At 38.0% G+C, this 24,096-nt stretch overlaps 1 protein-coding gene across 4 annotated transcripts in view; it reads right to left on the reverse strand.

The window, feature by feature from the left end:
• Positions 1-10,625: 10,625 nt before the first annotated feature.
• LOC125669917 (synaptotagmin-15-like) overlaps positions 10,626-24,096 on the reverse strand; it is a 122,470-nt gene continuing 108,999 nt past the window's right edge. For all 4 annotated transcript variants that reach the window (XM_048904752.2, XM_048904753.2, XM_048904755.2 and 1 more), the window contains 5 exons: positions 22,511-22,604; positions 21,728-21,898; positions 20,311-20,425; positions 15,305-15,487; positions 10,626-12,643 (listed from right to left, as the gene is read on the reverse strand). In XM_048904752.2, the coding sequence (XP_048760709.2) occupies positions 12,519-12,643; positions 15,305-15,487; positions 20,311-20,425; positions 21,728-21,898; positions 22,511-22,604 (688 nt within the window). In that variant the 3' untranslated portion in view covers positions 10,626-12,518. The remainder of the gene's footprint in view (positions 12,644-15,304; positions 15,488-20,310; positions 20,426-21,727; positions 21,899-22,510; positions 22,605-24,096) is intronic.

A 24,096-nucleotide genomic window follows, 5' to 3' on the forward strand; every position in this document is an offset into this window, starting at 1 on the left:
ATATATCATCTAGTTCCAGGTCTCAACTACTTGTATCATAAATCATAAAACTGAATGAAATACATGTATAGGAGTATAAGAATAGAAGATATATTAGATGAAACAGAAACTGTAATATCACGCAGATTTAGAACTTTTTGATTAATCAAGATTATTTGATGTATATCAAATAGTCCACAATTAATTGAGATTGGCCATCCGAATTATTACAGTATAAGAAACAACTTCGTTCGAACTATTTAACCACAAGCCTAACGCGGAACGAGTTAACTTAACTTCAGCAGGAAAATCTCCACGGCTTACATCAGAAGAAATTCCCCAAACATTAGCGAATCCATCGCCATCGAGCCACATCACCGATTTATTCCCATCAGGTATCCACCCAAATCATCTTTCCTACGTCCAGTGACTCACAATGAGGCCTAAAAGGAGCCGAGGCCGAGGGAAACAGCCCAACGTCGGCATGACAGACAAGGCAACCAAACATGGCAACGGCATGGTATCACAATCCCGTGGAAGAGGGACCCGTAAGCAACCACGTCCGGAGTCACCACCACAGTGCCCCCGGAGGCCGTGGGTACCCATCCTTCCACCGTTCAGCCGGTATTAGAAGTCGAGTCCTGGACGAATGACCCTCCCCCCTTCGAAGTCAACCCGGTGAGTCACTAAATTGTATCAATCAAATTCCTTATTTACAAGTCAACCCACCCACTCAAACTAGTTTTGTAGACGCTGTAGGAAGCCACATACCGAACAAACTTAAGCTCAGGATCTGGGAGGGTCAATTTATTGACCTCTCCCTACTGCTTAAATCCGCAGCGGAATTTGATAATTTTGACTCGCAGGGCAACCTACAAATTCAAAATGGCAAACTCTGCATATCAAACTCTCGCCCCAATTCCTTCATGCACATCGAAATGCACTTCCACGTTTCTTATCTTTACTAGCGTAATGCTAGAAAAATATCCCGAGAAGGCTCAGGAACTACTCAAATATGCAAGGGATATCAGACTTGCAGCCAGTAGATCTAGCTCTTGGTTCAAATACGATGAACAGTTTCGCCTCCGTCAAGCGTTCACACCGTATACCTCATGGGGGGAAATCCATACTGAATTCTGGCTTCTCCATGTATCTGCTGGCAACAACCAACTAACACAAAATTCACCAGCCCAACCTAATCCTCCACCCAAATCACCTTCTAACAAACAAACTTGCATTGCTTATAATGCTGGTAAAGATTGTCGTTTTTCCCCAGATGCCGATATAGCCACGCGTGTAGCCGATGCAGAGCCAAGCACCCTCAAGTTAAGTGTCCTAAGCAATAATTCAATTTACTCGCTAGGTCACACACCAATTAATACTGCCGCATTAGCTCATTATTTGCAAGGATACCAGCACGCTAAATTTCTACTGCAAGGTTTTACTTTTGGTTTTCGTTTGCAATACCTGGGTCAACGGGGGGCAAAGGAATGCCGCAATTTACCAAGCTTACAGTCCAACATGTTAGTAGCTCAACAAAAAATCACCAAAGAACTCTCCCTTCAGCGCATTGCAGGACCTTTTAACAGTTTACCTTTCACTAATCTGAAACTATCCCGAATAGGCTTAGTTCCCAAGAAGGATGGAGATATGCGCCTTATTCACCATCTATCATACCCAGAGGGAAATTCTGTTAATGACTTTATTGACCCGGCAGCTTGTTCCGTTCATTATTCAGGCATCGACGATGCAACCAGCTTTATAGCTGCCTACTTGCAAAATCTGACATTAAATCAGCTTTTCGCCTTATCGCTATACATCCTGCAGACTTCGACCTATTGGGCTTTAAATTCCAGGGGCATTATTATTTTGACAAGATGCTCCCATTTGGAGTTTCAATCAGCTGTTCATTGTGGGACCAATTTGCATCCTTTTTGCACTGGATAACACTACAACATTCCCAAAACCCTTCCATTATACATTATTTAGATGATTTTTTGTTTTGCGGCCCAAACTATTCACCACAATGCGCCAACACTTTACAAACCTTCAGAATGCTGTGTGTCGACTTGGGGGTCCCCATTGCCGAAGATAAAACTGTGGAACCAACCACTGACTTGGTTTTCCTTGGCATCAGATTCAATACCCTTAACATGACCATGTCACTACCTTCTGATAAGCTTCACAAATTACGCAATGCTATTCAAGCTCTCATCCAGGCTAAGAAGGTAACACTGCAACAAATGCAGTCTCTGTTAGGGCTATTGAATTTTGCCTGTCGAGTTGTAGCCCCCTGTCTTGCTTTCTGCAGACGCTTAATCAATGCCACAATTGGTGTTAAAAAGCAACATCACAAAATTCGGGTATCTGTCAACATCAAGCTGGACCTCATGGTCTGGACTAGCTTTCTGAAATGCTACAATGGTGTTTCAGTTATTAAAACCCCCACTTTAGACGACTATTCAATACAATTATTTACTGACAGTGCTGGGGGCGACCAGGGTGGATTTGGGGTCTATTTCAGTGGCAAATGGGCATGGGGGTCCTGGCCCTTACACTGGTCTACACTGGGCATTACCACGGATATGACTTTCTTAGAACTTTTCCCTGTAGTAGTAGCTCTTGCACTATGGCACCAACATTTCCAAAATTCCAAACTCCTCCATGGCCGTCGTCCACATTATCAACAACTCTACAAGCAAATCCCCCCCCCCCCCCCCCGAGTCATGTGCCTAGTTCGGAAACTCGTGCTCCTTGCATTACAACACAACATCCAATTCATGAAACCTAGTATATCCCCTCAAAATCTAACTCTATTGCTGATTCAATATCTCGTTCACAGCGGGCCAGGTTCCGATGTCTCGCACCAGAAGCAGAATTCTTCCCCACCCCCCTACCCCGACATCTGTGGGACATTTAGAGGAAGAAGCGGCAAGACTCTTACACAACTCATTATCATCTAACACTCATTCCACTTACAACACTGCAATACAGCAGTTTGAAATTTTTCGCACCCAGTACAAATTGCCTCAAAGATGGCCTGCCCCTGTAGATCAGTTGTTGCATTATTTAGCCTACTTATCTCTTCGAGGAGTCGCCTTTAGAACAGCCCAACTTTACATCAATGCCATCTCTCACTTTCATAAACTTAAAGGTTATTCAGACACCACAAACATCTACATTGTGTCTAAAACATTGCAAGGTCTCCGGAGGTCTGCTGGTCATAATAAGGACCTCAGAATCCCCATCTCACTACAGCTTCTTACCAAAATTATTCAGGTATTGCCAACCATTTGTAGATCTCCTTATGAATCGTCCCTATTTACAGCTGCATATTGTTTAACTTATATTGGGTTGCTTCGAGTTAGCAAAGTGCTCCATATCCAGCCATCCGACCTACTTGTCCAGTCATCTGGCCACATTTCACTCACGATTCCCAAGTCTAAAACGGATCAGTTAGGACGGTCAACCACTGTAACAATTAACAAGCAAACCCTCGGAGCTTTCTGTCCAGTAAACTTAGTCAGGTCTTACATTAAATCAAGACCTAGCATCACCAGTACTCTGCTAGTACATATCAATGGCAAACCTATAACTCGTTTTCAATTTCAATCCATTTTTAAAAAAATGTCTTCCATGCTTGAAGGTACCAGGCTATTACAGGTCTCATAGCTTTCGTATAGGTATGGCCACCGAGTTGGCCAAGCAGGGGGTTCCAGACACTCAGATTAAAGCTATGGGGCGATGGAATTCCAATGCCTACTTGACCTACATTCGCCCCATCTCCTAGATTAATCTTTCCATAGTATTTCCTACTAATAGCTATCCCTATATATATGTCAAGGTTCCTTATCAAATGTCTAATTCAAATCAAGTATTCCAGGTGTGTCTATCTGGATAATCGGATCATCTATCCCGTATTGGGCTGGGTTGACAGCACAGCACAGGCCAGGGGGCTCTGACCTCAACCTACCAGCAAGGATCACTTGGAACGGTATTCGTGGCCTTAAGTGGAATCAAGTGCAAAAGACAATCTCAAACATGGTCAATAATGCCCCACCTCCAGACTTCCTGCTCTTCCATGTAGGATCAAACCATCTTACTTCCCCCGACATCACTTCCCAATCCCTCGCCAACATGATTCAATGCACTTTATATAGATACAATGCTCTGTGACCTACAACCAAACTCATCTGGTCAGGCTTACTTGCTAGGCGCTATTGGCATCATGTATCCTTAAAGGATGGGCCCAAAATCAACAAAAAAATCTAAGGTTAAACAAACTAATGCTAAAGTTCATGGCCAAAGAAGTTTCAGGTTTTTATATAGATCATGATCATAATATCAAGTTCTCAGAAACACCGTTATTCCGCCAAGATGGCACCCATTTATCTAGCTTGGGAAACCAAGTATTTCTCAATAATCTACAGGCAGGGTTACAATCTTTCCTCTCCCAAGACTAAAACACCACCCATTCCCCTCAGTGACCCCCCCCCCTCTTATTTATTTCTACTTTTACTCCTGGGTTCAGTTAGGTAATGCACATACATGCCTAGGTCGGCTAAATAAGTAATTTTAAGTTCAAGTTTCCAAGGCACTAGTGTATATCCAATTTATTGTGGGGTGTCTGTGGCGGACTGGGGAGTGCGTTGGGGTAGTTGATCACTAATTCTGCGCCAAAACCGGCTCTCCTCCCACCTGCTACTAAAGCAGGGGGCAGGTAGTTAAGGTATACCCTCCAGATGACCACTTACATAGGTCAAGGGTCAGTCAATATTCATGAAAATAGTAATTTCTTGAATAAGTTGGTAAAGTTTATTTCGTGGGGCTCTCGGCTAGTTCATAGCTGGGGCCACATCCATCTCCTACCAATGTTGCGACAACTGTAGGAGGGTCTACAGCTTGATCTGCACTTGCTAATTAAACCAGGTAGCACGCAGGAGACAGGTGAAATGCGCAGAGGTCTCTATCCCCCTTAGAACGTGGTCACCCGTTCAGGCTGGGCACCTATGTTCACATAGGGCCCCCGGTGTTATCCCTACTTTGGTAGTTAAACAGGTACACTGGCCGCCTCCCCAGTTCCCCACAAAAAATTCCTATGCGACATTTTCCACCATATATTGTTATTGCTGCATCCTGTTTCTGATGAATTCAATAAATATTCAAACTTGTATCACTCTTATCAATCCTGCTGTCAAGCAGCTTATCAAGGACTACAAGGGCAGCCAGCTAAGTGTAGACATAGCTACTTGAGTAATTCATCATATATTAGGTCAAGGTCACTTTCAATCCAGGCAGTAGGCCAAATGCCTCGCAGCTGGTTGTGCTGTATACATTATACATTACAGTCAAATCGTTTTCCAGTTAATTATAACATGCCTCAGGCCAGATCAAGGCATTGTAGCCAATTCTATTATTAATCAATCCTTCCACCACCAAAATATAGTCCCTGTAAAACCCTTTCAAAATTTCAATTGACACAAATGTCTTTAACTGGATAGTAATAGATGTGAAATATATTTTCAACAATGAGATCAGTATTGAACTAGTAAATACTTAGTTGTAATATCCTGCGCAGTTGTTTAAAATTCTTGTCTTAAAAATTTTAAATGGAATTTAAAAGAGGGGGTTGGAGACCAAATTTTTAAATTAATAGCGAAAATATTGAATTTTTATACCAAATAACTTAAACTTGTTTAAGCTCCGCGCACTCGTGACAGAAGACCGCCCATCTATTTGATAATGTGAATATTACTCGGATGCTAGAAGATAGCCATTACATATTGGTGGCTGTATAAAGTAGGAAAAGGATTGGACTTGCATTAGCAAACGCTTTATAAAATGAGAGAGAGAGAGAGATCTAGCTATTTAACATTGTACCATAGTTTGGCATGCTTTCCTTTGTTAAAAGTGTGGGTTATCTGTACATAACCACACTGTTCTTCAAACCCCGCCCACATTCTCGAAAGAAAAAAACAACATCACAGTCCACTGTATGAAGTTCCTCCAGATCAAAATTGCACATATCAAACACGGATAACTGACTCGGACTAAGTGCTCCAAATACATTATAGATATTCGCACTGAATCTCACTTAAGCCTTGATACAAGATAATATCAAAGACTTTCTATTTCTACATTCTCCTCAAGTCGAGAAACACGTGTACGTAGAAATACGGGTAGCATTTATAAAGAATTTTATAAAAGACCCAGTCACGTGATAAGAATGCGTTTGAGAGATAAACTTGTTTAGCGGACAGTGTTTCTTTTATGGTTTCGCATCTTACAATTTTTAATTTTTTCTCTCTTATGTTTCACCATTTTTAAAAATCTATTGTATATACATTTAAATATTTTTCCAGCCAATTTAGTCAAAATCAGGGCCGTAAATTAACCTTCAATTTGGAGGAGGCAGGAAATTAGGCGGGGGTCTGGGGCCAGACGCTGAGCACACTGAACACGTTTCGTGCAAAATCCTTGATTCTAGGGCCTTCTAAGATGTTACTTGACTAACTCATTCTAAAAGAAAGATTTGGAATGCTTTTTAAGGGAGGTATCATGTTCTTAGTTATTGGAAACAACATAAATTCTAATGAACTTTAAATTTTAATTTTTTTTTGGCTCAAAAGTTGAAGGAGGCAGCTGCCTCCTCCGCCTCCATGTAATTTACGGCCCTGAAAATATGTATTAGAATGAAGGATATGAAATAGGATTTTCAAAAGAGTAACCACCATCATCAGTTGAATATATTGCTAAATTTTAAAACAGAAAAATGCATGAATATGGGTTCTAAGAATTTTATTTGCATTTTTAAATTTCAATTCTTTAAGTCAATGCCGGTACTAAAAGTTGGAGAATGCGTAAATGTTAAATAAAAATATCAAAACCAACAGTCCAAACATTTATATGCACTTTAAAAACGGCTTTTTAAAAACAATTAATGAACATACATTTTTCGATGATAGAAAGTCATTATGATAGAAATATATGGTGTACAAAGTGTAATTTAAATACATAACAATTGGCATCATAATGTAAACAGGCGACCGCGCTTCCGAAAGCTATAATAAAATATAACGAATAATAGTAAACTATGGTAAAAGTCACTTACCCCATATACTATTGTTGATTATGTGCAGATACCCGATGGGCGTGGTCATAATGACACTCGGGGTAACTACTACTTACTGACTGCAAAAACTGTCACGGGTATGTGTATACATGTATTTGTTACATAACACTTCTCGTCTGTTTCAACGCCCTAAACATCGATCGGAGCACGCTTTACCCGTGAAACAGGAAATGTAACTTCACGAAAACTGAATTATCCCTGTTTTGTTTCTATTGTGTAATTCTGATGTTAGTACCGCCCATACGATAACAAGGTGGGAGGAGCTCGTTTTATCGCATATGCGATAAAAAACCCTGTTGATGATAACCAGATACAATTCCTGAACAAAAGAAAATCACCGTAAATATGTGACAAATGTTTGTTACTTGGCGTTACATGTTGATGTGTCCATGAAATGTACAAAAAAATATTTGAGGCCAGTTTTGTTCATGGAAATTCCGAGGATAGACACCAACGTAAGCTGGAAAGAGCGTCATGGAGACTTGCATAGATTGGTTTGTTAATGTGGCCAAATGTCAGTTCAACCTGATGATGATCGATTTCATGAGATACGTACTCTCGGATCACGGAATTGGAATAGATGATAGTAAAGATGAAGATGTTCGTAAAGCTAGCATACCAGGTCCAAAGTTTCTACAGCTTTAGGCTTGTAAATTTCAATGACAGATTTCTGCCGAATATAAGTACAATGTTGGACTACTGACCAGATTGTTGTGTATGGGCGTAATGACTCACAAGAAACCATGCATTTGCATACGAATCAAACGTTATATCGTTACATCGGATTACCGGTCGCCAAATGTTCGGCATTTAGAAGCAAGAATCATGGGTCTTTTGGATATGACCTTGAAAACGGAGTTTCTGTGTCGCGGGAGGCGTTAAGACGTAAAAGAACCCCCACTGCTACGGTCGTAAGCGTTAAGGAAGTTAGCTCCTGAGCTTTTGAGTACAACTGCGCAGGATACTACAACTAAGTATTTACTAGTTCAATACTGATCTCATTGGTGAAAATATATTACACATCTATTACTATCCAGTTGAAAACATTTGTGTCAATTGAAATTTTGAAAGGGTTTTACAGGGACTATATTTTGGTGGTGAAAGGATTGATTAATCAAAAAGTTCTAAATCTGCGTGATATTACAGTTTCTGTATCATCTAATATATCTTCTATTCTTATACTCCTATACGCGTATTTCATTCAGTTTTATGATTTATGATACAAGTAGTTGAGACCTGGAACTAGATGATATATTGTAATTTATTTCTTTGGTTGATATATTTTTCTAAACAGACCACCGATTGTTAAAAAAGTTCAAATTATTTGGTATAAAAATTCAATATTTTCGCCATTAATTTAAAAATTTGGTCTCCAACCCCCTCTTTTTTAAATTCCATTTAAAATTTTTAAGACAAGAATTTTAAACTTTCGCAATAATGCCTAATCTATTCCGTTTTTGGCTTTGAAATCGTCGTTGTTAACAATTCAAGGAAAATGGCTGCGATTGTTTGGTTTGAAAAAGAACAACATCGCCAAACTCCCCATCGAGGCCTCATTACGTCACCTACGAATAGACCTCTCCTATGTGACGCAGTACAATATACAGATTTGTATATTGTGAGTCCGCGATTATCACGCAGGCAAATATCACTAATGAAGTAGTTCGTAGTTAAAAGTTTGAAGATATTGACATTAAGAGCATTAATATAAAAGTATGGATTTTATTTTAAACATAAAATTATCAAAACATCATTATAAAGTAGGGAGACAGTTCAGATTATTGTGTAAATTAATGAACTTAATGTTTACGTTCTTGTTTTGAAAGTTGTTTACGTTTGACGTTATGTTTTTTCGTCATTCTACAGTGACGTCACAGTATACGAAGCCTAAGAAATCGCTATCCCATAATGCCTAAGTGGAAGAGTTTGGTTTGTGAGCAAACGAACTCTGGTGGAAGTTTGCAACATCGCAGCTAGATGCGACGTCACAATGCACCGTTGACGTCGACTGGCGTTATATCCCTCGCGTTATTTAAGTAAACCATCTTGAAAACTATTCAAATCTTACCCATCCCTATTCATACATAGATCTAAATCGGAATTCACAATTAATTTAATTTGGGTGTATGTCATATCGTACGTTTTGTTGTTTGTATGAACGGAATAGATTAGGCATTATTGCGAAAGTTTAAAATTCGTTATGCGCGAATATACAATTTTACAGCGTGGAATAAACTTTGTGGAAGAGAGATTACAGGAATGTTTACGAATTGCCAGGAACCGCCCAAATAGCCATCATTGTCCGTATGGTGCAATCTGACTGGCTGATAGTTCTCATGAATATTCCAAGCGAAAGGTCATGCATACATGACCCCCTATGGGGTTATGTCAGATCCTATTATAGCGATTGTGAGCGTATCCTAGGATCTGATTTTAATTAGATTGATGACTTTAGCAAATGGAAATAACAAGTACGTATCTAGATCCGCCACTGTCAGTCTTATTATGAGGTACGTCAAAACGTAGACAGGACGTCACACATCATCTTAGCCTGCCTTTCATAAACATTGCACTACGTTAAACATTTCGCCTAATGGTGTACTTAATTTTGGAGCTAGGAAGCCACAAGATTAGGATGATAATCCATAAGTTCACAATCATATTCCAAGGTGTGAATTTGCGAGATCGCAGCCATTTTTGACAAGGGACTTCTGGGATTGGCGTAAAAAAATTCCCTTGTTAGAGGTTAAAAGTTAGCTCGGATAATTTCCTGCGCTCTAGTTATTAGAGCTCGCAGTACGGGGCAGCGCTTTGCGCTGGCTCGCTATTACGTATGCCTAATGTTTACGTATATTCAATATTGTCCCGGTAGTATGACTTTTACAAATGGAAATAACAAGTACCGGTACGTATTTAGATCCGCCACTGTCAGTCTTATTATGAGGTACATCAAAACGTAGACGTGACGTCACACATCATTCTAGCCTGCCTTTCATAAATATAGCACTTTGTTAAACATTTCGCCTAATGATGCACTGAATTTTGGAGCAAGAAGGCCACAACATTAGGATGATAATCCACGTAAGTTCACAATTATTTCCCGCGCTCTAGTAATTAGAGCTCGCGCTGCGCTCGCTATTATACATGTATAGTGTCTCTCATCGTGATAGCAGCTTAAGGAAAGGGTGGAGTTGGGCACTACTGAAATAGAGAATGATTAGATTTACAACCACGCATGTGTCGGAGTCATTCAAATATCAAACCTTTTCTAGTAGTAAACCGTTTGTGTAGAAGATGGAGGGTTGGACACGCATATCTGATGCGCACGTGATTGATAACGCAAACTCAAAGAGCATGCGTATTGTCCTAAGTACATCTATTTGGTTTGCGTCACCGGGAGCATCATAAGATCGAAAGTCGCAAAGCTTGAAAAATTATCTAAGTGTTTATCAAACATAATTGTTGCAAATTCCTTGGACTGAACTCTGGTTTTTAAAAGTAAAAAACAAACATCAAAAATGTCAAAGTTTATTTTGTAAGTTAAGAAAATCAAAAGATATCAACAAAATATAACAAAATTGTGAGCATATGAATTATCGAATACACAGTGTTTTGTCTATAATTAGTGGCGATTCTATGATCTTAAAATATGTGGCCTAGTGTTTTCAAAAAGGTATGTACAGAATGCTGTCACATGTACATCTAACAAACTGTCTCGCAGTCAACAATCAAATCATGGTTGTTAAAGGTCATAGGAGACGGATTTTAACAATACCCTTTGTCTCCATAATAGACAAATCATTGCCCGATTATCGTTCCTGAGTGTGTGACGTCATAAGAGACCACACTCAGATATGCGAATCAAAACAAAAGCACACCCATAGACGATTTATTCGCACCCGGAGGAGTTTTTGATCGAGGAGCCATAGTTTGTAAAACAAGATATCACTTTGAACTCATAATTAATGCAAATGCTTGTCACACCGACGATTATTCATCGGAGGACGAACAAGATCGAAGATAGATCAAGGTCCTATTTATTCCGAATCGGTTGAAATAATACTGACTGGTTAATGATGAATTAATGTATGATAATTTTCAGAGTACATTCCCTAATGACAATATGAGAAATATAGATAGTTATTACATGCAATATTTCTAACACCATGCAGCATTGGGGTGAGTGGGGGTGGTCAAGTTGAAGGTTGACTGACAAAACAGGTGGGCACCCCTCATCCCCCTTTGTTTCTACGTGCCTAAATTCCACTTGACTCGGATATATTTTATAGCCAGATCAGAATTTCCTTTGCACATATCGTGAACGCTGTATTTTGAATTTATTTTATTAGGATTTTTTTTATATCTATTGTGTGCAGCTATTTTAGTTTAACAGGTGATTATCATATATATATATATATATATATATATATATATATATATATATATATATATATGGCTACTTAACATTCTTTTACAATATAATTTGCGACACTAGGGCCTATATGAAGAATAATTTAATATCACTTTACTCAAGATTTAACGTATCTTTGTTTTTCTTTTGTCCCCAATAAGGAAACCACTACATGCAAATTTGTGCTTCATTAGAAACAAAATCACACACAACTTTTGCATGACCGTAAAGATTGGTTTATTTCTCCTAATATTGCAGTTGGTCCGTAGTCGAAAATAGTTGGAACTGCATCTGATTGAAGATTTTTAAATTTCTTCTACCAATTAATTTTTGCTAGGGTGTATATGATAACGAAATTGATCCTAATCAACCCCCGTAAAATGAATTTCACACAATTTCGACTTAGACTGTTCTCGGTGTAGATTTCACACCCAAGTCTTTCTGAACTTTGGATCTTTTGGACGAAGGTATATTGAAATACCTGACTTGCTACATTACAGCTGAATGCAAACACATTGAACATTTTGATGGCTAAAACCCGCAGTTGTTGGTAAAAACAAATACACTTTTGCGTCAAGCTGATCTCTTGACGTCATCAAGCAAGGGGGATAAGTCATCATACTATTTTCATACTTCATACCACAGCAATATTTGACGATCTGTAGCGTCTGTTACCTTACGATTTTTTTTGAATGACTTATTTACATATGTCAAGTAATTAACGAACACATTTTCGGGCAAAACAATTTCTTTTTGAAAATAGTCTCCTATGACCTTTAAGCTACACGGGTACCCATGTCTGCTTTTATGATTACAGCAAATATTGTGTCTATATGAAAGCAAAGGCAGTAGATCAATTGACAAAATAGTCGGCACGCATTCACAGGCACACAGACAATCATACTAGCACGCTCCTATCTAGAACATGATCTCTTTCAATGACCACCATCTCCTTCCCCAAGAAGCAGTCGACACGCACTGACAGACACACGACAATCACACCAGCCCGTGCCACTGTGTTACTTGGTCTCTCTGATTGGCCACCATCTCATTCCAGTGATCCAACTCCTTTCCTCTGGCAAACATGAAAGACCCCAAAATCACTCGTCCTATTATTTTATCTGAAACGAATAGAGAATATCTGTCTTTGACTAAATGTATACCCTTGAATCAAGCTATATGTTGCATGCCTCGTGTTATCTCTAGAAGTCTTGTGACAAAGATACCCTAGCCTTAAAGGGGCTAGTTCACGTTATTTGTTGTTTTTTTTTCCATTTGATGTTTAACATTAAGAATGTAACTCATATAAAGCTGACACCCAAAATTTGGACCTTCTTAATGCAGCCTTAACTCTGTTGTGCAAACAAGACACACACCTTCTTTATGTTTACAAACAAAGCAGTGTAATGTTTATTTTGTAATTTAAAGCATCCCAATTTTGCATAGCTTCAGAACTGTAGCTCTCTGAAAAAATACTGGGACAGATCAGAGAGTTACATAGATCCACCCTTATAAAAACCTTCTGTGAGTTACACAGATCCACCCCTTATAAAAACCTTCAGAGAGTTACACAGATCCACCCTTATAAAAACCTTCAGAGAATCACACAGATCCACCCCTTATAAAAACCTTCAGAGAGTTACACAGATGCACCCCTTATAAAAACCGTCAGAGAAATACACAGATCCACCCCTTATAAAAACCCACGAGAGTCACAGATCCACCCCTTATAAAAACCCTCAAAGAGTCACAGATCCACCCCTTATAAAAACCGTCAGAGAAATACACAGATCCACCCCTTACAAAAACCCTCAGAGAGTTACACAGATACACCCCTTATAAAAAGCCTCAGAGAGTTACACAGATCCACCCCTTGTAAAAACCTTCGATTTACGGCTCTCTGAGCTATCCCCGTATTTTTTTCAGAGAGCTACAGTTCTGCAGCTAAATTTTGCACAGTCACATATTTAACTCTTTAACGGCACATTTTGCCTAAACTTGAAATGTGAAATACGGCATCAACTTAGATCAATAGCTATACATTTTTAGAACTTTGTAAACAATAAAATATATCAATCTTTGTTTACACAGCAATTAGTACAATTCTCTCTTTGTCTTGATTAGAAGGGTGTGACTTTCTCGACGCTAGATATTTACCGTGTGTCAAATGGTGACCTACTGAAGGTCCAGACAAACATAGATTGGTACTAATAAACTCTCTATAACGAGTTTCTGTCATAATGTATAACATTAAGTTATTTCAGATTTCCAATATTTCGGCTGGAGCATCACTGAAGAGACATTATTTGTCGAAATGCGCATCTGGTGCACCAAAATTGGTACCGTATAAGTTTTACATGTAAATAAGAACGAAATGACTATGCTCTGGAAAGCGTATCTACAAAGATAACAAATACTTTATTTACTACGTACATGTAAATACGGCATGTAGACACCTGGAACGTTTTATAACGTATATTAAAAACGTTTTCAATCAGTCAGTACTTTCTACTTGTGTAATGTTGTGAATATGGATGAGCTAATCTCGTAACCATCGAGAATGTATGTCACCATTTGACAGGCAGTAAATATGTATCGTCGGGAAATCCATGCCCTACTAAAGGTCCAAGACAAACAGAGGATGTTCTAACATACTCTCTATAACGAGTTTCTGTCATAATGTATAACATTAAGTTTTTTGTGAAACCTTTGAAACACATTAGAAAGTAGAATGTGATCATTAAAAGAGTGAAAAACAAATTATGAAAAATCGTGAATCAATCCCTTTAAAACAGCTGTTTGCTCCAACCATAGGGATATATATTGTTTCCCATGTTTTTATTGCACCGAATCGTATAAATAACAGGTTTAGATACAATACCTCCAGCAAGCTATTCTTTTTTTGGAAATGAAAACCAAAACATTTTCTACTACCTCCAAATGTAAATTGTCTCTTTAATGCTCTAGGACATACACTAACTGCTCTCATGAACGCAAAGGGACATAGCCCGTGAAATGTTAGTAATCGACGGTGTGAAAGCGCTAGTCTGCAATTCTAATTCATAATCATATAGCAGGATGTTTTTAACATTAAATGCTTAAACCCACAACTTCCTGCGATCTGTGAAGCATAATCCTACCTTACGGAAATTGTCTATTCGACTGCGTCTCAGTAAACAATGTTTTTTGTTCGGGGTGAACGTTTTCAATGTTACCCTCAACTCTACATACACTATATATACAATGTCAACCATCGGTAGATTTCGATTCGTTTCGTTTCGCATTTTACAGGTATATTCGTCTGAGGTGTTTCATACCGATTGTTAAGCCGTTCTTGGCACACTGATTTTGACTGCGGATAACTCCGTTTACCTGGTCAGGATATAGGGCTCACGGCGGGTGTGACCGGTCAACAGGGGATGCTTACTCCTCCTAGGCACCTGATCCCACCTCTGGTGTGTCCAGGGGTCCATGTTTGCCCAACTATCTATTTTGTATTGTTTATAGGAGTTATGAGATTGATCACTGTTCGTTATATTCACTTTGCATTTGATAGATAATATGTTTTGTTAATGTATGCTAACTTGTAACAAGCCGACTAACCTATTTGTGTTTCTTGTTTTGGTTTTAGAAATTAGTTAAGAAATAAAAAGAAATATGTTTTTGTCGGAGTAAAATGAGGGAGAAAATCAAAACTCTACTAAACAGCGGATCTCGATCTCGGAGATCCAGATTTATGCAATTCGCACATTCTGGAAATTATTAAATACGACGTCACTAACCTTTATGGCCACTGGAATGCTGCATGATGGTTAGGCTTAAACTGGCGGAGTCCAAACTTGTAACCGGAAGTTTTAATATGAATGATTCGTTATAATTAGGGCTGTCTGTTTTCTTCAGCACTTCTGTTTTCTTCGTTTTGACCACTCTGTTTTGGACTAGAACACACACTTTTACATAAGTATCTACAAAGAGAAAATAATGTATAGAATACAGGTACGATAACTGACACACAATGGTTGGTGTTGCATTCATTTTTTATAGACACACAAAAACCCCATTTAACATGTTTCATTTAGAATTCAAAATTTTAACTGAATGAGTTTACTGTTGTACTTCCTGGGGAGAATATTTCACTCATATGGAAATGTCACCAGGCTCTGGTGCTATAGAACTGAAATGGGCTAACTCCTTGATCTAATTGGTCTCGCTTTATAAAAAGGATTTTAATATACAGTGAAAAAAGTGATAAAGATATGGCCTGAACCCAATTTTATTTTATGTGGTGTTACACATTTCGACCTGTGCCATGGAGTGAAGTAAAGAATGTTTTAGCTCACCTGAGCAGATGGCTCACGTGAGGGTTTCTGTCAAATCAAAATATATCTGTCCTCGTTCCTAAAATTGTTACATAGTCTACTCCTTTTCCAAATCACATAACGCCAATTTCAACTAAACTTGATATAATGTATTCCTATGTGAGGAAGATTATGGTTCAAGTGTAAGTTCTAGTCCCATTCCCAGGAGAGATATAGGGCAATAGTGAAAACAACGTGGGGGGATAAAGGAAATAGTGAAAGTAGCATTAAATCAGAAAAGTCAAGAATTGTATAGTTGTAACTACACAGATAAGTTTAGTTCAAAATATTACTCCCCGCCGGGGCTAGGAAGGAGTCGCCATAAGGAAATGCTTATACATAGTGATATATGGTAAGAAAAACCTTTTTAAATCTTCTGTGTAAGACTCACGAGGCTACATACAATTTGTGAAATCGCTACGCAAGTGCCTCAATGTGTTGTAATGGACGATAAAAGGTTTGCAAGGAAATCAGATCTGTACAATTTTGAAGGAAATATGCATTAAAAAATCGATACGTAGTAGAAGTGCAGATTTTATTGAAGTACAAGCAACCTACACACCAGCATTGCCCTTTATTAATGGTTACTTTAAAACACGTCTAAAAACTCACTTTTATAAATAACTTTTTAGACTTCATAAACGTTATTTTTTTCATCATCCGGCAAACTCTCGGGATTCTTAAACTGTGTTTATGAGTTTAAGATTTTGACATTATATGTTTTATTTTTTAACCAAGTTTATGATATTTAAAAAATGAAGTTTACCTGCGGGTATGAACGGCAACGCTTCACACCAGCATACTTTTAATGAAGCGCATGAACTATAATGCCGGCGTGAGGCATTGCAGTACATACTCACATGTATTTTCACAAATGGAATTTCTTTTCTATACTTATACATCTACTTTCATTTCTGTCGGAATTCCCAGCAGTTGTAATAGAGGTACTATACTCATCAAGATTCATACGCGCATTGTTCACAACTGCAGCGCATACATGAGGAAAATGGTATCATTACAATTTGTAAAGATATCAAAGGCAAAGACACTGGAAATGTAAATATTATCCGATGTATGTTGTAGGATTTTTTAATTTACTTTCAAGTAGGTATTATTTACAATATTATTGTTATATCATTTCCTGTTTGCCTATTTTACTCATGTATAGCGCTTTAGAGCAATTCCTTCTATGGCGCTCTATAAATTATTATTGTTATTAGATTAACCGTAGGAGTCTTTTGCAATCTTTCCAACACGTGTAGCAAGAAAATGATTACAGTTTGTCAAAATAAGATGCATGTATCCCGAGACTTGTGTATAGTTTTGTCTGTATATTGACTTATTGTTTGGCCATTATTTGTATTCTGAATATACTAGTATATTTCTCGCCTTTGTATGAGAAAGCAGAATCTAGTGAGCGTTGTGGGCCATGGACTTCATCTTGAATGAAGACCTCTGTACATTATTCATGCATTTTACGTGATTGTAGACAAGAAAATAATCAATGGCAGTAGAATGGAGCTATATCTCTGTAACCTTAAACTTTGACCAAAACATTGCAATGCATATCTGCATTTGCATACTGTACATGTATATGACAACTTTATGGGTCGAAAAAATGTCCCAAACTACCAAAATCATAAATATCATTTCAAAGTGCACCGGTCGCCATCCATTTGAACGGACAGGTCCTGTTGGGTCCGGGTTAGAATAGGCCCTTAGTGCCTCTTACTTCTCGTAAGAGACGACTAAATGGGGCGGTCCTTCGGATGAGACCGTAGAAACCGAGGTCCGTGTCTCAGCAGGTGTAGTACGATAAAGATCCCTCCCTGCTCAAAGGCCACAATTGCCGAACATAGGCCTAAATTTTGCAGCCCTTCACCGGGAATGGTGACGTCTCCATATGAGTGAAAGATTCTCAATCAATCAATGGACGGACAGACTGATATTATAGTTCCCTATAATTCAATGCGGATACTTCACAAGACTACATGTTTAATTATACCGATCTACCTTTAGACAGATTCTAAGTTCAAATATATTTTGTTTCAGTTAAAAGCAAATGTCTCATCAGCTCCCCAAATTGAAAGTGCTCCAAATACTTATCATTTCCATTAGTGGAACTCTTCAAATTAAAGGCGCGTAAAGTCGTGCTACCGGGACAACATAATGTAAACACATTACTTAGGCATACGTAATATACATTATGGTATCGAATACATATTATAACCGACTGCAAACCACAACACTGATTAAAATTCTAAAGTCAAATTTAGGAATTGAATATTCTTACAAGAAAACTGACGGACTTATTTAACTATGTGAGGGAGAGAAGCTACTAAATTTGCCAAATCTGACCGATATAAAGCATCAATCGCAAGAAGAACTGTGAAGGGAAAAACCTATATGCACATCCAACACAAGAACTTTTCTTGTAATTAATGGGATTAATATGTTTTTAAAGTTATTCTGTCAGACTATGAAGACATTCTATTTTATCATACAATTAGGACAGGTTCATATGGCATGGACTTTGTAATCATACACGTACACCCCCCCTTCAATTCCCATATTTTAGAACAAGTTATATATATTCCAAACTGCATTTTTTGTTAGACGTTTATAACACTAATTAACACAACTAATGCGTTTCCAAACTGCATCGAAGCTATTTTGAAAATTACAAAATATTGATGGACTTAGTACAGAAAACATCCAAACTGCATCGAAGCTATTTTGAAAATTACAAAATATTGATGGACTTAGTACAGAAAACATCGTTGTTTGGATTTTTTAAAATAGGTGTGGTGGAGTTTAAAAAACATGTAACATCTTTAATAAAATAGTGTTAGAATATTTAAAAAATGCAGTTTGACCAATGGTTATTTTATTTAAAAATACAACATGTATTTTAACTCTTAAAAAAGGGGGGGGGGGTGGGGGGGTGCTATGAACGTTTTGTTTATGTCCCAGTAATCTCGCACTTTCTCGCGAGACTTGTGCATTTTCTTACCAATGATGCACAAGAGTCATCAAAGCACGATAACTCTAACGAGCTGGTAATGAGAAGTATTAAAACCCTTCCCCTTAATGTACTGCATGGTATGGAGAAAACATGAGCAGGAAGATAAAAATTATTAACTGCAGTTTGTGCATTGAGGAAAAAGATTGAACATCAATGTGAGCAATGTCATTGTTGTACATGATACATTTACAAAAATAATTACTGTTACATGTATGCTGAAGTACCAGTAGGAAAGTAAACATACTCTTGTACATAAAAAAAGCTATGAAACGTTCCTTTCGATCCACTGTAAATTGTAAGAAAATGTTAGATTCCCGAGTCGGAACAATGTGAAGATCATTAAATGATAATGAAGGATTGCACAAAATTTCAAGGGAAATACTTGGATCATCACGCCCCGACAATGTGCACATCTACAAATGGCATTGCAGCATTGTACAAAGTTTCAAGTCTATCAGATATGCCATATAGGAAAAGTGCTCACAAGCTACTTTACCTCTTCTACCCCTCTTAGACCCACTATAACCTTTAGGAAAATAATTGGATCCTCACATCTCGACCGACAATATGTACATCTACAAAAGTGTATTCGATAAGCCATATACATGTAGTAGAAGAAGCGTTCGCAAGATTTTATGACAGACAGACGGACGGACAGCCTGACAAAAACAATACCCCCCCACCCCGTGGAAGAGGAGAGAAATAACTACAATACATCCAGCGAGAATAAGCCAACAAAGGAGGATTATTACTTTAAGTTATCTCTCCTCTTCCATTGTCTGTCAAAATCTTGTGAACGTTTCTCCTGGCTATATTTTGTGTGTTTTAACAAGAGAAAATTAGTTCCTGATCTACCACTTGCCAGTAGTAACTGGCTTGGCTCTAGGTTTTCAAAATTATTGTTGCAATATTTGTACCTCTGAATTACAGCTAAATAACATTTGCACAAGATCATTTGTAATTGAATGAATCGTGATTTTCGTAGTTATCCTCGGCCAATGACTAACCATGTAGTTGATCGTCGAATTTAAGATGTGGACCGAGGTCTACTTACTGGGGTGACTTTCGTATTAGAAGTGATTAATCCAGAGGTAACTTCCGTAGCTGAGGCCCAAGACCTCAAACACTAGCTTACTAATGGATTGACTTTCGTGCATATTTCAAATGCCTCCAATCAATTCTGATGAAATCCCCTGATTTGCTCAATTTTCGAAAAAATAAAACGCTCCGAATTTGGTCTAAAGTGACAGAGATTTTTCTAGGTAGGGTGAGGTGTTTTCCTCCCTTTTTGATCAGCGTTCCTCTGATGTTTGAGGAATTCAGTCACCGCTCTGGATCTTGCTGTGACGTTCCAGGCTATTGACCTACAAGTATGTTGACATTTACACCAGGAGCAATGACTTACCACTGGGTTGAATTTCGTACTTGAGGTCCCGGGCTTCCAACACGCCCACTGTCAGACGCTCCAGATGATTGTTATAACAGAGTGCCACGAGTAACTCCCCTTTGTCGGCCGTCGACTGTAAAATAAAAGTAATTACCAGACCTATGTATAGTAATGGTGTTATCACGAATACTTTATTTTTTGTATTGTATCATTATCAGTATGAAGTGATAAAACGCGTGGGAAATTCATCATGCCTAATCTTTGCAGGCAAGTAGACTTCTATGAATGGGGAGTGACTCTATTGAAAACAAAATATCAAGTCTATTTATAATAGGTACCATAATAATCTCATTACAACATTCTATATTGTAGAAAAAAATTAGGATCAATATACGGTGTGATGACTCTACATGTAGTATATGAAAGGTGAAGATAACGAACAGCGATCAATCTCATAAATCCCATATATAAATTTATACATGACATAGCATCATGAAGCTTGTACTCGCAAATATTACAAAGATTCTTGATCCTTGAATATTTTGCCGTGGATTGTCTATCTGCATTCTCGATGACCCCTCCCCTCCCACATCTCATACCAGCAACTCCCTTTCTATACGCCCGTCTAAGATGGTATGGCGTCGTCCGTCCGTATGTCTGTCCGGACCTTGTGGGCAGGATACATACCGAACTGTAAGCTCCAGGGTTTTACAACTTGATACATTTGATCACCATGATCAGAGGAGGATGCCTATTGTTTTTGAAGGTCAAAGGTCAAAGTATCACTTAGTAGGAAAACCTAGTAGGAAACCCTTGTGGGCGAGATACAAACCCAACCGGAAGCTCCAGGATATTACAACTTGGTATATTTAATCACTATGATGAGAGGAAGACACTTTTTGTTTTCCAAAGGTCAAGGTCGTAGTATTACTTAAGTAGGAAAACATTGTATGCAGGATACAAACCAAACTGTAAGTTCCAGGATATTGAATTTGATCACCATGATGAGAGGAAGATGCCCATTTTTCAAAGTCAAAGTCACAGTATCACTTAGTAGGCAAACCTTGTAGGCAGTATACAAACCGAACTGTTGGGGCTAGGGCCATCAAACTTTGTACACATACACTTTATGCCAAGTGGAGGATGCCTATTGTTTCATAAGGTCAAAGATCAAGGTCATAGTAGCAGGATGCAGACCGATTTGTTGGGTCAAGGACTATTAAACTTGGTATACATACATCTTATGCCAAGTGAAAATATTCATAGAGAGTAAATGATTTTTCTTGTTTTTTCGATGCAAAGAAAGTATATGTCACACTCTGATGATTGCTGATACTACTTGAAGGCAAGTTCTACAAATCATGGTGTAAGAAAAACGCCCTATATTAGCTTTTGAGGGGCGTATTATGTACCGTTGGCGGTAATCTTGTTATACCTCAGTGACCTCCTTTTCGAGATCCCTCCAAATGACAAGACGTTCGTTACATTCAGCGACGTGTTCTTTAAGCGGGTAAAGGGCATGCCCTATGACGTTGTGACGTTTATGGCGGTCTACGTCATATACTGTAATCTTCAGCACCCGTTCCTGTAGTGATCTGTACGATACCTGTTAAAAGAACATGACTATGACGTCATAAGAAATAACTAATACAAAAGTATTTCAAGGAAAACAACGTTATTTTGTTTACACATTAGATGTACATGTATATGAACATCCAATGTATACTTACATTTTGTAATGTTTACATGTATACATTTACAAATATTTATTAGTGTATCATATTTCTCACTGATCTTTAAACTTCACATAAAAAATCTATATATTTAAGAAATGAATTTCATTTTGAAAATACATGCGGGTATGATCCGCAACCCTTCACGCCGGTATATTTTTCATTAATATCGGAATTTCAAAGCCGTTGAAATAGATGTACTACATTTATATGTATTCATACGCGAATTGTGTACAACTACATCGCGTACTGAGGAAAATGTTATCATTACAATCTGTAGAGATATCAAAGTAAAAAATATTACAAAATATATACATTAGGAGTAAATGACTGGTTGGTTTGTATCATGGAGGATTTGTAAAAAATGAAAGCATTACACAATCTCTGCTTAAATAAATAAATTATAGTCTATATACTGTCCAGTTATTACATTCATTATTTAAAATAATAAAATGCCTTATTAATTTTTTTAATAAGGCACAAACCTGAAATACAAAGCTTTCCTCGAACTTTGGATTGCAGGTCTTCTTTTTGAATTTGGATTGTAAATATCGACGTTCATCAGGCATCAGATACAACCTGTAATAAGACCAGAAGTTATGGGAAGTGACTGTCCGATGCGTTGCTTGTAGGCACAGACCTGCCTGACATAACGCATGCTCAAGAAGTCCAAAAACTTAAAGTTTGGCTGATAGAAACTTCGTTTGTTTCGCAGGCACTGAACCATGTACGCCACCCTTCTGTAATTCTCCAACAATGTTGGCCGACGATTTATGATCTCAAAATATGTGATCATTTCATCTTCATATTCCACATTCTGTCGTAAGTTTACATTCTTAATATGTATAAGGTGTGACCCTTGGACTGCGCGAAGCAAGAAATGGTCATTGGCGTGTCCCAAGTGATAATCATATTCAGTAAAGTTTGGTAAATTAAAAATAGAAATATTCTTAGATAATCTCTCACAATGTATGAAATTCCTCTAGTCCTGAACGCCTTGTAGCATTCAAACATCAGCTTAAATGTGTGTGTGTGTGTGTGTTGGTTATCAAGGGTCCAGTGCTGGAGCATGTGATGTTACAGTTTGATATTGCTTGCTTAGATGTTGCGGTACATTTGAATGATCAAAATGACTATATTTTACATCCTGCAACACGCCTTTAAACGTTTGATCCGCCTAATCAATAACAACAATAAATACGAATGAAGGTATGAGAAAACATGTCTGACATGTGAACTGATTATGTATTTCTCTGAGAGGAAGGTTGTGACAAAATGTCAGTGCAATATCTGTATCCATGATGAAATAAGCGTTAAAGCTACGCTTAACGCTTAAAAAGTATAAAAAACTATTAGACCTGCGTTTAGCCCTAAAGTAGGTCACGATACACCAATAAAGTTGAAATGTGAATTGATTATGTATTTCTCTAAGAGGGAGGTTGTGACATAATTTCAGGGCAATACATGTACTTTTATTCACAACGGAAAAATAGGGAAAACTGTTTGACCTACTTTTACCCCTGAAGTAGGTCACGGTGCACAAATCCAGCTCAAATGCAAACAACTTATATTCCGCCGAAAGGAAGTTTGTGTCTAAATTTTAGGACAATATCTGTATTCGTAAGGAAAACAAGTTTTTTTAAATAAGTGACACTACACACCTTGACCTCTTGACCTTAAGAAAGAACAGGAATCTTTCGTTTGGCATAAGGTATATGTGTACCAAGTTTGACGGTCCTAACCTCAACGGTGCGGTCTGTATCCTGCCTACAAGGTTTTCCTACTAAGTGATACTACGGTCTTGACATTGAAGAACAAAAGCAGTCCTTCAATTGGCATGAGCAGTATGTCTACATTTAATTTTACATGTTACACGCTTTTTCATTGGTTGAAAAATTATTGGAATATCGTATCCAACGAACCTTAAAAACGGATGACCCGTGTCACAGTAGGTGTGGCACGCTAAAGAACCCTCACTGCTCAATGGCCGTAAGCGCCGAGCATTGGCCTAAATTTGAAGCCCTTCACCGGTCTTGGTGACGTCTCCATATGAGTGAAAAATTCTCGAGTG

This window comes from Ostrea edulis, chromosome 4, assembly GCF_947568905.1.
Source record: "Ostrea edulis chromosome 4, xbOstEdul1.1, whole genome shotgun sequence".
Lineage (NCBI taxonomy): Eukaryota > Metazoa > Mollusca > Bivalvia > Ostreida > Ostreidae > Ostrea > Ostrea edulis.